Source organism: Cervus canadensis, chromosome 21 (assembly GCF_019320065.1).
Source record: "Cervus canadensis isolate Bull #8, Minnesota chromosome 21, ASM1932006v1, whole genome shotgun sequence".
Taxonomy (NCBI): Eukaryota; Metazoa; Chordata; class Mammalia; order Artiodactyla; family Cervidae; genus Cervus; species Cervus canadensis.
Window position 1 is genome coordinate 5,391,920 of NC_057406.1, and position 17,171 is coordinate 5,409,090.

Here is a 17,171-nt window from a genome sequence, read left to right on the forward strand (position 1 = left end):
GTTCTGCTGCACGTGAGCTTTTTCATCTTTCTGAAGCATTTATTTTAATAATTCTCACAAGCAGGTCTACTGGTGACATTTCCTCAGTTTTTGTTTATATGATCAGGTCTTTGTCTTTAAATCTGAAGGATGTTTTGCTGGATACAGAATTCTATGTTGGTGGACTTTTTTTTTTTTTTTCCTTTTGACACTTGAAATATTTCATTCCACTCTTTTCTTGTTTGCATGGTTTCTGAAGACAAGTATGTGTAGGCCATACTTTTTTTTGTTGTTGCAAGTGTCATAAAATTTTTGTTGAAAACTGGGCATTTTAAGAACATGGCAATTCTAAATCATCTTCTCCCTCCTCCTTTCTGTTTGTTTGTTTAGAGGCTCTTCTAAACTAACTTGGCAAGTTCTGTATCGTTTGTCATGTACGGCCACCGAAGTGTCCCTCACTGGTCAGCAGCTGGGACAGAACTTTCTTTAAATGCCTGGACACAGCAGCCTGATAGTCTTTGCTGAGGGCTCTGGTGTGTGTTGAGCACTCTGTCCACACTCAGGCAGGCGATTTATAGGAGCCTTCACCTTCTGCTCGTGCAGAGCCTCCCGAGTCAGCCAGCGCTGAGGGCCTTCTCAGCTCTTCCTGGGCAAGCACACAGCCCCGGACACACGCACTGCCTTCTCAGTCCCCAGGAATATGTGGGAGCTTCTCAGAGCCCCTCCAGACGTCTTGTTCCCCAGCTTTCCCATTTAAGCCATTTGGGTTAGTCTGTTATTTGTTCCATCTGTTATCCACCCGCCTCGGGCAGCTGGAATTTTAAGCAACAATTGCCCCTGAATTTTTTTTTTTTTCCAATCAAATGCCTTTTGACAATAGCTGGTCCTCCCTGGGAAAGCTCTGAATCAGTTCAAATAAAGACAGCCTTGCTTGTGGGGCTCTTTCAAGGAGCCCTCAGGTAAGTCATAGAATGAAGTTTCTGCTAATGGGGCTTTGAAGGCACTTCCACACTGTTCTTCCCCTTCCAGGGTTTGGCGGGCCGCTGGGTTTTCCCTGTGATGGCAGGGTGTTGGTTTCACGGCTACTACAGATTTGGGGATGAGGGGAGATGGGAACAGGGGAAGTCAAAATGCCATAAAATGGGGGTTCATTCCCAGATTCTGGCTCTCTCACAAGTGAGCACCCCCCAGATTGCTGCAAGCTTTGTTAGTTTCCAGAGTTCCGAAACAGCTGATTCTGACAGTTCTTGCCAGTGTTCTCATTACTCGTTTGGAGAAGTTTTCAGAGGCCTTCACACTACCATTTTTGGTGCTGTTTCCCCCAGCTACGCTCCTGACTGTGTGTTGGATGAGCTCAGAGGACCTAAACGTTCCACCCCTACCACCCCGCCCGCCAAGAATGAGTCACTAGTAGTTGAGGTGCAGGTGTCCTGTCCAAACGCCTCTTTGTTTTCCCATCTTTGAAGATTATTGGGTCTGCTATAAAAGTGAGTCTAAAAACCACAACTTTGTGTTCACTTTAGAGGGGGTCTCTGAAACATTGGCACAGTCCTGGCCAGCTGCATTTTTACAGTCCCCGGCTGCCCTTTCAGAAAAGGAGTAGACTGGAGGTTGGCCACATTGTGGGGTGCGCTTGCGGGTCATGTGACCTGTTTTCGTTTATTTCACAGGGATTTAATGTGCAAAATGGCGGTTGTACCGGATTGGCGTATTATGTGTCCTTACACACGGAAATTCACACATTCAAGACCTCACTCTTCACCATGCAGGGTGTATTCAAGGAGTGTTTTCCAAAATATGTTCAGACCTTCTTCATGTGAGTATTCCTAAGCAAATGATACTGATAGTAGATATCACTGTGTGTGTTCAGTACATGCTGGACTCTGCCCAGAGGCCTCACATGATATGTTGTCAGTCCAATAAAACTGTGAAATAGATTCTGTTACTATACCTGTCTTCTGTGTGGGGAATCTGAGACCCAGGTTTATCAAGCCGCTTGCCCAAAAGTTACATAGTTTTTAGGTGGCTGGGATTTGAACCCAGACATTACAGGATACATGGAATTAAACTACTATATTATCTAGTATACTGCCTCACTCAGGTTTTTTCTTAGTTAATAAACTATAATTTTTGAGTAGCCTTTTTTTTTTTTTTTTATGCTATGCCATGCAGCTCACAAGATCTTAGTTCCTCTCCCAGGGATTAAACCTGGGCCACGGCAGTGAAAACACCGACCAAGCCTTAACCCCTGTACTACCAGGGACGCTCTGAGTAATTTTAGGTTTACAGAGAAACTGAGCTATTGTGCAGAGAGTTCCCGTTCACTTCTTCACTCCCATCCCAGGTTCCCTTATTACCAGCATTTGCAGTAGTGTGGTACAGTCATTACAACTGACACACCATTATTGATACATTACTAGAGTTCACACTCTTTGTTTTGTACATTCTCTGGGTTCTGACAAATGTATGATGACATGTGTCCACTGTTACCCGCATCTCAGAATAGTTTCACTGCCCAAAAACTCCTCCGTGCTCTGCCTGTTCATCCCTCCCTCCCCCTAATTGCAGGCAACCACTGGGCTTCCTACTGTCTCCGTAGTTTTGCCTTTTTCAGAATGTCATTTAGTTGGAATCATACAGTCTGTAGCGTTTTCAGATTGGCTTCTTTCACTTAGCAATAGGCACTTAAGGCTCCTTCATGTCTTTTCATGATGTGACAGTTCATTTCTTTTTTTTCCTCTGAATAATATTCTCTTTTATGGATGTATAACCATTTATTCACTACTCAAGGACATCTTGGTTGCTCTCATGTCTTGGCAATTAACCATTTATTCACTCCTCAAGGACATCTTGGTTGCTGTCATGCCTTGGCAATTACAAATAAAGTTGGTATAAACATTTGCATGCAGGTTTTTGAGTGGACCTAAAATCCTAACTTGTTTGGATCACCCAGTTTTAAAGCAATAAAATTTGACATTATAATTTCCCCAAAGTATGCGTCTTTTCATTTGTTCCTTCCTTCCTCCCTCTCTTTCTTTGCACACATTTTCTGAGCCCTAATATGTAACAAGAACTGTCCTAGGGACTGAGGATAAAGAGCAGGTCCTGTAGAGGGTCTGCCCTGGAGGAGCCCACGGTCTTGAAGGGGAGATGAGGAGTCCCAGCCAAGAGAGACGAGGGCTGGACCAGACATGCGTACCAAGCGCCGTGGACCCACAGCCCGAGGAACCGGAAGGGCTCAGAGCAGCACAATGAAAGGACGGACCTGAGGAAAGGCGATCCAGTCAGAAGTCACGCTGGCCACCTGTGCTCACCTGCCATCTGCGGGAGGCCACAGGCACCTGCCGGAGAGCTGGAAGGAAGCCCAGACGATTTCTGATGGGCGTGTGTCTGCCAGTTCTCTGGCAGGAGGGGAGAATGGATGTCGGGGTGACCGGCAGTCTCCACTACAGACATTTATCGTCACTAACAAATCTGCTCCACGCCCGCAGTGTTCTGCGGATGTATCCTCATTAACTAGCTTTCTGACCGCACGAAGAAGAATGGAGTGAAGCAGGATTACCGGATTAAGGGGCGTTCACACTCGTAAAGGCGCCCCTTTAGGAATCCCCTTTAGGAAGCTTGTCGCTGCACATCCCCACAGATAACAATTAAAACTACTTGTTTCTGCGCATCCTAACACAGAATATTGTCTTTGACTTCTTGTCCATTTGATATGCATAAAACAACATCCTGTTGTGATGTTAACCTGCATTTCCCTAATGGCGAGGTTATCTTCGATTGTCAAGTTCATCAGGTTCCTGTCTTCCTTTGACGAGCTGCCTCTTCATGTCCTTTGCCCATTCACCCACTGTGGGTGGGTCTTTTTAGTTATTTGTGTGAGCGCTCTGTGTTAAAAATATGAATGCTTTATGTGCCATTAGTGTCTTTTTTCATCTGTCATTTGCCTTTTATTTTTATTGAAGGTTTTTAAAAGGTACTGAATTATTTTTCCTTTTCTAAATAAAAGTTATATATTTAAAATAAATGCACTTAAATAAAAGCTATTTACATATGTATATAATGTCCCCTAGCACCCCTTTCCTCTCCAGAGTTGGTCGCCATCGAGTGTTTGGCTGTCCAGTGATTGCACATCACTCATGCACACACACGTGTAGATACGTAATTACATAACTCGTATTAAATAAGCACAATTCATGGGTAAATCTGTGAGCTGCAGATACTGGACACCCTGTTTCCTTTTAAGATGTTTTTCGCTTTATGTTTCAGTTTGAATAGTTTCTGTCGACCTGACTCTATACTCATGAGCCCTTTCTTCTGCTGTGTGGACGGTCTGCTGTTAAGCAAATTAAATGAACTCTCCACTTTGATATTGTATTTTTCATTTCTAGCTTTTTCATGTGCTTTAAAAAAAAGTTTCTGCTTCTCTGCTGAAATCCCCTGCATGTTCAGCATGTTGTCAGTTTTCCCTTAATCTCTTTAACATATTTGTCATTCTTAGTTTAAATACCCGATCATCTCCTCATCTGTTCTCTCTGTGGGTCTTCTGATGACTGGTTTTGCTTCACATCAGGTCATCTTTTCTTATTTCACTTGTCTTACAATTTAAAAAAGATTTAACAACAGACACCTGTGTAAAAAAAGTAGTGTATACATGCTCAGTCATGTCCAATTCTTTGCGACCTCACGGACTGTAGCCCGCCAGGCTCCTCTGTCCATGGGATTTCCCAGGCAAGAACACTGGAGTGGGTTGCCACTTCCTTCTTCAGGGGATCTTCCCCACCCAGGGATTGAATCCACGTCTCCTGCATTAGCAGGCGGGTTCTTTACCACTGAGCCATCAGGGAAGCCCCCGGAAAGAGTAGGGAAGTGAAGTCGCTCAGTCATGTCCGACTCTTTGTGACCCCATGGACTGTAGCCTACCAGGCTCCTCCATCCATGGGATTTTCCAGGCAAAAGTGCTGGAGTGGGTTGCCATTTCCTTCTCCAGGGGATCTTCCTGACCCAGGGATTGAACCCAGGTCTTCCATATTGCAGGCAGACGCTTTACCGTTTGAGCTACCAGGGAAGCCCCCCAAAAAAGTAGAGACAGAAGTAAATCATAGTTACCACCAGCCAAAGGAATGCCCTTCCGCTCAGGCTTCTGATGAGGTGGACTGGCTCAGTTTATTTCTTGGTTGAGCCGTGTCTGGACTTGGTGTCAGTGGTGGTTAAATTCAGGTGACCGCTTGTTTCAAACCCTTCCCTTCAGCAGACCCTGCGATCTGAGCAGCATAGACACTCCAGCCATCTCTGCTTTGGTCCAGCTGCCAGCCTGGTGTCCTGGGGGGCTCTCTGCTTCCAACGCTCCTGCCACAATTGGAGGAGGGTTCCTCCAGCTCAGCCCCCAGCTCTGTGCACCTCAGGGGGTCCCCCTCAGCCTTGCCCCCCGGCCTCCAGTCTGCAGCGGGCCGCCAAGGGGCACTTGGGGAAGGCCCCATAGGCTTCCGAGGGGCTTGCCCCTGGCCTGTGCTCAGCCGTGGTGAGCAGCGCCTGACACTTAGGGAAGACCCCCCGCGTCTTGGGGCATAGCTCACAGCCCCCTGCCGTGCTCCCAGCTTCAGGTGCTGCCACTGCCTTGTGGGAAGGCCCATGTGGATGGGTGCAGACTCGCTGTGTGCCTGAGGCTCTCGTGATACAAGTCCAGGGATCGGTCCACATGGCTACTACATGCTTCACATTGGTGGTGTTCTCTATGCCCCGGTCTAGAATGAATCTGCTTCTCTTCCCAAGACTTTGCGAGGAGGAAAGGAGTCCTGGGTGCTTTCTGTCCAAGGAGTGGCTGGTCCTTTCTGGAGTTCAGTTTCTTTGCATCCTGAGTTCTTTGATGGGTTTCAAACTCTTCTCTCTCTCTCTCTCTTTTATCTTAATTTATCCTCCTTGTTCTCTTTGCTGGGGTCAGAATGACAGTCTCTGTGACTTTCTATTTCCTAAATGGAAGTAGAAAATTTTGTCAATTCTCCTCCAGAAAGATCCTATCAATTCGTACTCCCACTAGCAGGTTATGCAAGTTTGGCTTTTGCTTTCATTTTAAACCAAAGAAGTTGTATTAGACATATGAAATAAAAAGTTTTCCTTCAGGTAAAATCAGATAGTTTCAAATCAATATTTTCTGATACTTTAAAATTAGAATCATTGATTGCTAAGAAGGGGGTTCTTGGGAAGTATTGAAAATACACGTGAAAAGTCTGAAAAAAGATTTCAAGACAGACAGACATAAAGGGGTCCCTCTTATGACACTGGGTGCAGGAGGGGGAATTCCTGGGTCGGTGGGCAGAGGGAGAAATACTCGTCACCAGCTGACATGGGGCCACGTGAGTCAGCTGCTTCTGAGGTTCAAAGCATCAGAAAGGCAGAGGAAAGCAGGGAGCCGCCCCTGCACAAGCAGCGTCCTTGGGGTTTACGCCCCTTCTCCTCCCTCGGGCTCTGAGCCCAGCCTTCTCCTGTCTGGCTTCTCGTGTGTTAAGCATTTGGCTCCATGCCCTGAGACACCGCTGCAGAAACAGCAGCCCCATTGTGACCCCCCCGTCCTAAGCTCCGAGTCGCATCTGCGGTTGCCCCCTGACCTTTCCGCTTGAGCATCACCTAGCGGGCATCTCAAACACAAACTGATCGGACATCTCTTGACACCTGGCATTCTCCATCCCGGTGAAGGGCATCATCCTTTATCTAGTTCCTCAAGTGCAAGGACTTATCCTTGATTTTATTTTCCTTTCACCCCCTGGCCCCCTCCAGCTCACAAAGCCAATCTATCAGTGAGAACTTGTCAGCTGTGCTTCGTGCTTCTAGGTTATGTCTCTAATCTGTCTCCCCCCCCCCAAACCCTACCCCCACCACAACCTTGACCTTGTTCAAGTCACCATCACTTCTTCTTGGAACTTGGAATTGCTTCCTCACTGAACTTCTCATTTCTTGCCCCTCTGTAATCTACTCTCCACATGGCAGCCAGAGTCATTTTTTAAAAACCACATATATTAATACACTGCTCGCGCTCTCCTGAGTCTTCCCATTGCCCTTGGAGAAAACCCCAGTCCTCGTGCAGAAATCTGAGGTGTCACCCACCCCGACCTCAGCCATCACTGCCTCCCTGTCTTGCTGGACACACGCCTTTGTCCACGGAGGTCTCTCACCTCCCTGGACCCGTCAGACTCACTCTTGCTCGGGGGCTCCTTACCCGAGGCTCTTCTTCCTGTTAAGGACACTCTCACTGCAGCTGCTTGCCTGGCTCATTCTGTCCTTCTGGTTTCAGCTCACCAGACTACCCAGAGAGGCTTCCCCCAACTCCCCCACCTGAAACAGCTCCCCGGCCGCCCTCACCTCCGTGGTCTGTCCTGCTGCCTGTAAGCACTTGGCACCATCTACCATCACATCATCATTTATTTTCTGTTTCTCGTCCTGCCTCTCTCCTCCGGAGTCTATCTAAGCTTTCCTAGAGCAGAACTTCTTGTCTTATTCACGGCAGTCCTGCCAGTGCCTAGAGCAGTGCTGGAATATGACAGGTGCTCAGAAATACCTTTTGAATGAATGAATTCCACATCCTTTCAAGCCAGTGTTTTGAAAAGGTCTCTTCTCTTCCTGCCTGCCTGCTTTCCTGAGGCTCCCACACAGCCAGTTCCCACACCTGGATCTCCAGCACCACCCTCCATGACCTCTAGATTTGTGTATTCAGTTTTCGAATGGACATCCCCACTTGACTCCTTAGCCTTCCTGCAGACTTTTCTGTTCCAGGTGTCCATTGCTATGAACAAACTCCCCCAAACATAGAGGCTTGAAGCCTCAAATATCATGTGTTTTCCTCACAGATCTACAGTTGAAGCAGGTCCCAGGGAGGGCTTGTCTCTGCTCTTTGCAATTCAGTGGGGGAGGTGCTGAGGCTGGGGGCAACTTGAATCTGGGGCTGGAATCTACTGGAGGCTGGCCCTCTTGAATGGACAACAGGTGGCGTGGGCTCTTGGCTGGAAGCTCAGCTGGGGCTGTTGGCCAGACACCTACACGCAGCCTCTCTGCCTGGCTCCTTGACCTCCTCACAGCACAGCGACTCGTGTGAGCGTCTTAGGAGGACCAGGCAGAGGCTATAGGCTGTTTTTGTGGCCGTGTCTCAGCAATCACATCGTGTCTATTCTGCCCTAGTCACAGACTCATGCACATTTTAAGGGGGAGGTATGTATACCCCACTTTTTGATGGGAGGAAAGTTAACACGATATCATAAGAGAAGCATGTGTGGTGGGCATCTTGTTGTGGCCATTTCAGACAAAACCATCAACCCATCTTCCGTATTCCTTTTCTCACCACTCACCCAGCTCCCCGTGCGGGACACATGAACCTCGTCCTTGCCTCCTACCTCACCCAGCGCATCACATCAGAGGGTTCTGTGGACCTCCTCTATTTTAACAGCCCTTTTTTCCCCCCTACTTTGCAGTCACTGACCATCACATTAGTGTCGACCTCCCTTAAGACTCATCTGAGCTGGTTGTAATCACCCAGCACGTCTTACACCACCCGTCTCCTCCCCATTCTGTTTCTCTCCCATGAGATACCAGAGTGAAGTTTAAGAATGAAAATTAGAGGGCTTCCCTGGTGGTCCAGTGGCTAAGACTCTGCATTTCCATTGCAGGGGGCCTGGGTTCGATCCCTAGTCAGGGACCTAGATCCTAAATGCTGCAACTGAGAGCTCTCATGCTGCAAGTAAAGATCCCACGTGCCGCAACGCAGATGGAAGACCCCTTGTGCTGCACCTAACACCTGGCTTAGCCAAATAAATCAGTATTCGAGAATGGAGATTGGGCCATGTCGCCCTCTCAGTGCCAGTCCTGCCGTGGCATCTCACAGCCAGAGCGCGAGGCCAGAGGACAGGGCTGCCTGCCTTGGCTCCTTCTGACTTGCCCAGTCTCCTCTCCTGGCCGGGGCCTGCTCTGCGTGGCCTCTCCCCCAGCCGTCCTCCACAGCAGCCCCACTTCCAGCCCCCTGTCTCGCTCTCGGGGAGCACGGCTTTGCATGGAAGTGTTGCTGTGTCCTCTAAGATTTTCCTGAGACCCTCAGCCTGTCACCCCCAACCAGCCGTCTATGTTCTGGGTCTCCAGTGTTAGCCCCGTTAAGTGGTCCCCTCCGGGGAGGTGGCTGTGAGCGCTGTGAGCGAGAGGAACCCCAGCCCCGGGCGCAGGGCCCGTGTCTGCACAGTGAGCAAGCTTCAGGGAAGGCGGGCGCTGGGGTGACGGCCGTGCAGCCCCTGGAAGGACAGAGCGGTCCCTGGATCCTGCCACATCACTTCTCCTGAGCTGAGGGCACCTGGAAGCTCTTCCCCGCAGGTGGGGGGCGCTGGTAGGTCCTCTGTTACTGCCTCAAACAGAAGGCAGCTCAGTCCCCCTGCAGCTGTGAGCAGGCCCCTCGCGGCCTCTGGGAAGGTCCATGCTGGCACTTCGAATCTGTTGATGTCATCTGGTCCAGGTCACCCCAAGGCTAAGCCTTCACCTTCATGTGCCAGAAAGGTTCCACTGCTTGATGAGGAATTCTCGTTTCCAGGGAAACACTTAGAGTCACCCCCTTCGAGCCCCTGCTTGTGAATGATTTGACGAAAAATGCAGCAATGTTCAAGACATTTCACATGTCCAGAATTTACTGCGTAAGACAGAGATACTAAATGGACTGTGGTCACCAAGATGAAAAGTGAATACAATCGTTTAAAGATTTATGTGATGCTGGAGAGGATGTGGGGAAAAGGGAACCCTCCTACACTGTCAGTGGGAATGTAAATTGGTGCAGCCCCTGTGGAAAACGGTATGGAGGCTCCTCAGAAAACTAAAAATGGGAGTTACCATATGATTCAGCAATCCTACACCTGGGCACATATCCGGACAAAACTATAATTCCAGAATTATACATGTACCCCAGTGTTCATCGTAGCGCTGTTCATCGTAGCCAAGACATGGAAACAACCTGAACAATGTACATTTTATATATAATAGTGAGTGAGTGAGTGAAGTCACTCAGTCGTGTCCGACTCTTTGCGGCCCCATGGCCTCCTATGCTCCTCCATCTGGGGGATTCTCCAGACAAGAATACTGGAGTGGGTTGCCATTTCCTTCTCCAGAGGATCTTCCTGACCCAGGGATCAAATCCAGGTCTCCCGTGTTGTAGGCAGACACTTTACCGTCTGAGCCACCAGGGAAGTCCTATATATATAAAACATATATATAGTCCTATATATATACATATAAAAAATATTTATATATGGAGTACTACTCAGCTATAAAAAGGAATGAAATAATTCTATCTGCAGCAACATGAATACAGCTAGAGATTATTATAGTAAGTTAAGTCAGACAGAGAAAGACAAATATGTTTCACTTATATGTGGAATCTAAAACATGACAGAAGTGAACCCCTCTATGAAACAGAAACAGAATTATGGACGTAGAGAACAAACTGATGGTTGCCAGGGGGTTGGGGGAGGGATGAAGAGGGAGGTTGGGGTGTGCAGATGCAAACTGGCGTATATAGAATGGGTAAACAGCGAGGTCCTACTGTATGGCACAGGGAACTAAATTCAATATCCTGTGACAAACCGTAATGGAGGGGAATATAAGAAAAAGAATGTGTGTGTATATAAATATATAACTAAATCACTTTGCTATACAGCAGTAATTAACCTAATATTTTAAATCAACTAATGCTTTGATCAAAAATAAATTGGAAAAAAAAAGGGTTATTTGTGATGGCATTAATTCTTAACTATGTTTTACTCCAATATCCAGTGACATAGCTCCTTTCTAGGGAGGAATCTTTGCCTTTTTCTTTCTTTCTAATGTTACTGCTATTGTCTATACTGATTGAAATGTGAATTTCAGAGGTGAAGACAATGACTGCAGATCTGCCATTGCAGGTCATCTGCTTGTAAACCTAGATGTAATGGAAGAAATGCTATTTTAGAAGTCTGCTTGGTCCTAGTACACAGTCAAATAGTCATCATCGTAGCCTTAAGTGCGTCTAGTAAATAGCTCTCTCTCTCTCTCTCTCACAGCCACAACTGTTGCAAATCCAATACTGTCGTCCTTAGATGTTAAACGAATTTTATTTCAAAAAATTACCGAGAAAGGAGATGAGTTGAAGAGAGCCTTTCAGCTGCTCGACACCGCTAACAACATGACGGTGACCAAGAGTGAACTGCGGAGGGTCATCACAACCTTCCTGCTGCCTCTCACGAGAGAACAGTTTCAGGATGTTCTGGCTCAGGTATTGGGCGAAGGAGACTCGGAACCACCCAGTATGCAGGGGGGAGATGCAGGAGATGACGGGCATGTGACCTAGCCTGGCTTTCCCCGCACTGTCCCACATAGAGTTTCATTTGTCACCGTTCAGTGAAGTCCTGGCGGGTTTGGGGCTGTCACCATATGCTTGGGTCATATTTTGCACGTAGCACTATTATAGTCATTCTCTTTTATTTTTCTAAGGCTTCCATGTACACAATATTTGGGGGACTTCGCCTGGTGGTCCAGTGGCTAAGACTCTATACTCCCAATGCAGGGGGCTGGGTTCAATCCCTGGTCAGGAAACTAGACCACGCCCCCCCAGCATATCACAACTAAGTTCACAAGCGTAACTAAAAATGACTCCACGTGCGGCAGTGAAGCTTGAAGGTCTGCAAGTGTATCGCAGCTAAGACCCTGCGCAACCAAATAAATAGATAAGTATTTTTTTTAAAAATAAAGAGTATTTGGTCAACATATATTGTGAAGCTTAGCACTTATATTTGTTCTTACCTCAAGTGGTTATTGAGCACCTATTGTATGCTCCATCCAATGTAGAGCAACCAGTTTTCAGTTATTATTTATTAAAAAAATTTTTTTTTCTGTCTGCTCCTCTCTTCTCTTGGACATTTTGGTGTTGTCCTGAAGACTCCGGGGGCTCTGTTTATTTTTAAAAATATTTTTCCTATCTGTTTTGCAGATTGCATAATATCCATTGATCTATCTTCAAATTCACTGACTCTTTCTTAGCATCTCCATTCTGTTATTAAGTCTATTCAGTGAATCTTTAACTTTAGATGTTGTATTTTTCAGTTCTAGAATTTCCATTTGGTTCTTTTTTATAATTTCTATTTATCTGCTTAGATTTGTTGATTTTCTCTCAATTATGAACATATTTCTTTTGACTCATTGAACATATTTAAGATAGCTGCTTAAAAGTCCTTGTCTGGTAATTCTCATCTCGGAGTTGACCTGTTTTGATTTTTTTTTTCTTGAGAAGGTCACATTTCTCTGGTCCTTCATTTAAAAATTTAAAAAAAATTTTTTTAAATTATCGAAGTATGATAGCTCATTTAATGGAGACTTGGAACATACAGAACAAAGTTACATATAGTTCCACTATATATTACAATTATTTTTTCAGTTGATAAGTTAAAAATTTTAGTTGGAGTTTCAATATCAAGCTCTTAAAAATTAATATAATGAATAGACAAAAAAGTAGAAGGGGATAGTAGACCTGAAAAGCATTATGAACCAATTCAACATAATTAAGATTTATACAGTTTTCACACCACAGCAAGATACAAATTCTATTCAAGTTCCCATAGACTGTATACCAGGGACATAAAACAAGGTGCAAAAATTTCATGGTCTAAAGGTTTTGAAATCATACTGTCCTCTTATCATTGTGGAATTATGTTGGAAATCAGTATCAAAAGATATTTGAAAATAACCCACATATTTTCAAATGCAGTGTGTCCTTTACCAAAAGATCTTTGACTTAGCCCTTGAAGGCCTCAATAAAGTTAAAAGACTGAAAAAATACAGAGGGTGATTGCAGAGAAGAAAGCATTTAAATGAGAAATTAATACCAAAATGATAAATTAATATCAAAGATACTTTAAAAACCCCATGTATTTGGAAATTAAATGTCCACTTTTAAATGATGGGTGTATCTAAGAAGCCATAACATGGAAAATTAGAAAATAATTGTAACAATAAAAATGAAAAGAGAATTTATCAGAATTTGTTGCATGCAGCTGAAGCTGCTCAATGCAACTAAATGCAATGTGGAATCTTGAATTAGGTATGAAAACAAATAACTGGTCCTTCACTGTTGAGTGTATTTGAATTATATCCCAGACTAATGGTTTTCAACAGAAATATAATGTGAAGCACATATGTAATTTAAAATTTTCTGGTAGCTACATTACAAAGATAAAAAGAAGTGAAATTAATTTTAATAATATTTTTGTTTGACTAAAATCTCTCATTTCAACATGTAATCACTATTCAAAATTGGTGGTAAAATATTTTACATTCTTTTCTGTGTACCAAGTCTACAAGGCCTGGTGTGTACTTAATACTTAGAGCAGACCTCAATTCAGACACCACATTTCCATTAGAAATACTTTACCTGTATCTTATTATTTTTGTTCAGTCACTCAGTCGTGTCCGACTCTTTGTCACTTCCTGAGCTACAGCACGCCACACTTCCCCATCCTTTACTATCTACCGGAGTTTCCTCAAACTCTTGTCCATTGAGTTAGTGATGCCGTCCAACCATCTTATCTTCTGTCACCCCCTTCTCCTCTTGCCCTCAATCTTTCCCAGCATCAGGGTCTTTTCCAATGAGTCGGGTCTTTTCCAACGAGTCGACTCTTTGCATCAGGTGGCCAAAGTATTGGAGCTTCAGCATCAGTCGTTCCAATGAATATTCAGGGTTGATGTCCTTTAGGATTGACTAGTTTGATGTTATTGCAGTCCAAAGGACTCTCAAGAGTCTTCCCCAGCACCACTGTTCGAAATTCTTTGATGCTTAGCCTTGTTTATGGTCCAACTCTCATATCCATACATGACTACTGGAAAGACCATAGCTTACTATACAGACTTTTGTCAGCAAAGTGATGTCTCTACCTTTTTTTTTAAAACCTGTATTGAAATTTCATAAAATTTGCGGTTGAAATGCTAATTTCACCTAGTCATTCCAAACATAAAAGTTTTCCAAAAATGGACTTAATTTTAGAATTTAGATTAATTAACATTAAAGGTAACAGTTCATTTCATCAGTTGCCCTGACCATGATCCATGTGCTTCGGAGTCACATGTGGCTCTGGCTGTTGATTACACAGCATGGTACCCTGGAGACACTGGATTCTGTTATACTGACTCCTTCAGCTTTGAATGCCTTTGCTTTGGCAGGCAGTCAGCTTCCAAATTCTGTCTTGCCTGCAGCGGGCAGTCATTCATATCTTGGTTCAGCTCTTTTGTCTTTTTTTTTTTTTAATTATTTATTTTTAATTGGAGTATGGTTTCTTTATAATGTTGGTTTTGCCATGCATTAACATGGGTCAGTCATAGGAATACACATGTCCCCTCCGTCTCGAGTCTCCCTCCCAGCCTCCACCCCATCCCACCCTGTTAGGGTGTCACAGAGCACTGGGTCGAGCTCCCTCTGTTACACGGCAGCTTCCCATTAGCTCTCTGTTTTACGTGTGGTGGTGTATGCATTTCCACGCTGCTCTCTCAATTCGTCCCACCCTCTCCTTCCAAACTGTGTCCACAAGTCTGTTCTGTATGTCTGCGTCTCCATTCCTGCCCTGCAGATACGTTCATCAGTACCATCTTTCTAGATTCCATATATATGTGTTAATATGCAATATTTTGTTTTCCTCTTTCTGACTTACTTCACTCTGCGTAATAGGCTCTAGGTTCATCCACCTCATTAAAACCAATTCAAATGCATTCTTTTTTTATGGCCAAGTAATATTCCATTGCATATATGTACTCCAACTTCTTTCTCCATTCATCTGTTGATGGACATCTAGGCCGCTTCCATGTCCTAGCTACTGTAAATAGTGCTGCAGTAAACACTGGGGCACATGTGTCTTTTTCAATATGCTTTCCTCAGGGTCTGTGCCCAGTAGTGAGATTGCTGGGTCGTGTGGTAGTTTCATTTCTAGTTTTTTAAGGAATCTCCATACTGTTCTCCCTAGGGGCTGCATCAATTTCCATTCCCACCTCTTTTGTCTTTAGCTGGGACTCTTCGCGTGTGACCTGCACACGCGTGGTTCAGGCGTCAGCTGGAACGTGGACAGAGTGTGTACACGGAGTGGGGCTCCTCCTCTCTCCTCTTTCAGATCCCCCTCACATTGCCAATGGCTGTGGTTGCTTTGGGTTCAGTGTGTGGGTTCTTCAGGCCAGAAAGACAGTGGGGTTTTGATGGGGGTGGGGGGCAGATTTAGCTGCTTTGTGCTGGCCACTGAGTGTGGCCACTCAGGTTCAAAGCCATTCAGAACAGGAAACTCTGTACTTGTCCCTTCTTCTGAAGTTTTAAAGGTTTTTCCTCCAAAACCTGCCTGCTTTCTTTCACTCTCCAGAGCCTTTAGCTAGTTCTTCTTTGGTATTTTAGCAGAGTCTGCAGGATGTTGACTGTGGGAGGTTAGTCTGTTAAGAGCTTTCTCTGCCACAACTTCTGCTACGTTGTTTTTAAAAGAGCAGTCCCAGAGTTAGGGACAAGTTGGAAGTATAGTGCAAAGAACAATTATTTTTCCTAAGCCATTTAGAAGGAAGCTGCTTCATTACCTCAACTATATCAGTGTTCAGTTCAGTTCAGTCATTCAGTCATGTCCGACTCTTTGCAACCCCATGAACTGCGCCATGCCAGGCCTCCCTGTCCATCACCAACTCCCAGAGTTTTCCCAAACTCTTGTCCATTGAGTCAGTGATGCCATCCAACCCTCTCATCCTCTGTCATCCCCTTCTCCTCCTGCCTTCAGTGTTTCCCATCATCAGGGTCTTTTCAAATGAGTCAGCTCTTCCCATCAGGTGGTCAAAGTATTGGAGTTTCAGCTTCAACATCAGTCCTTCCAATGAACACTCAGGACTGATCTCCTTTAGGATGGACTGGTTGGATCTCCTTGCATGTTTCCTTAAAACCAGAACCCTGTTCTGTACTCCCACAATGCAACCGTAATGGTAAAGACAGTAACATCAACTCACAACGACTGACTCAGCCCCGGGTCCAGGTCACAACTGTGCAGTGCATCTGGCAAGTCTCCTTTCACCTGGACGTTTTTCAGTCTGTCCTTAGTTCTGAGGACTGTAGCACTTTGAAAATTGCAGACCTGTTATTTTGTAAAGTGTCCCCAACTTGAGTTTATCAGATGGTAGATGTTTCCCGATGGCTAGACTGAGGCCTGCATCTTCGGCAGGAATGTCGCAGAAGCACACTGTGCTCATCTCATGACCTTTTATTAGGTTGCAGGTGACTTCAGCCTGTCCCATTACTGCTGCTGTTCACTGCGGTCACTCCATGAAGGTGGCAGCTGTCAGATCCCCCTTTCTTTTTCCCAGTGGAATGTTCTTTACACACTTTGTAATTAACAGGCAATTTGTAGGAGAAATCTTTGAAGCTATGTAGATGTGCCATTCCTCACCAAACGTCATATATTCTTTATTGTTATATATTTGCAGGGACTTGAGAGTTCCTGTTTCATTAAGTGGGTTATGATCCATTGCTTTCACAGTTTATTTTGATATTTAAATTGTCTCTAATTTAGCCATGAGATCACCTTCATGCTGGTTTCTGTGTCCTTTTGACATGTCCCCATCATTTTTTTAGCACTTTCTGACTTCCTGATGCAAGATATTACAAGCTCGCCTGTACATTCCATGCTCGGTCCTGGAATCATCCATCTCTCCAAAGATCTCTGGTTCTTTTTAATGGAAAAAGGCATCCGGAATCTGGGATCTAGGCCCCAGGGCTGCTCATTGCTCCTGGACGTCACTGCTGCAGGCCCTCTAAGTGGGCAGAGCTCCAAGGGACATGTTCCATATTTTCATCTATCTATCTATCTATCTATCTATACACACACACACGTGTGCGTGCATGTGTGCTTGGTCACTCAGGCGTGTCTGACTCTGCGACCCCATGGACTGTAGCCCGCCAGTCTCCTCTGTCCATGGAGTTGTTCAGGCAAGAATACTGGAGTGGGTTGCCATTTCCTCCTCCAGGGGATCTTCCCAGCCCAGGGATTAAACCTTCTTATTTCACTTATGTGAATATGCATCACCTGTCTCCCATCTCCAGCGCCCACACACCCAGGTGGGTGCCCTCTGCCCGCCGTGTGGGTGTGCTCTCTGGCTCTGAACATGGCAGACAGCACGTGTCTCTGCCCCGTCTAATG

The 17,171-nt window shown here is 45.4% G+C and overlaps 1 protein-coding gene and 1 non-coding gene across 2 annotated transcripts in view; both read left to right on the forward strand.

The window, feature by feature from the left end:
- EFCAB6 (EF-hand calcium binding domain 6) overlaps window positions 1–17,171 on the forward strand; it is a 251,019-nt gene that overhangs the window by 19,817 nt on the left and 214,031 nt on the right. The window contains exons 3-4 of the mRNA XM_043441591.1: window positions 1,650–1,795; window positions 11,037–11,248. Of these exons, the coding sequence (XP_043297526.1) occupies window positions 1,657–1,795; window positions 11,037–11,248 (351 nt within the window). The 5' untranslated portion in view covers window positions 1,650–1,656. The remainder of the gene's footprint in view (window positions 1–1,649; window positions 1,796–11,036; window positions 11,249–17,171) is intronic.
- On the forward strand, window positions 8,591–8,663 carry TRNAG-UCC. Its single transcript has one exon. It is a non-coding gene; the product is annotated as a tRNA-Gly (tRNA).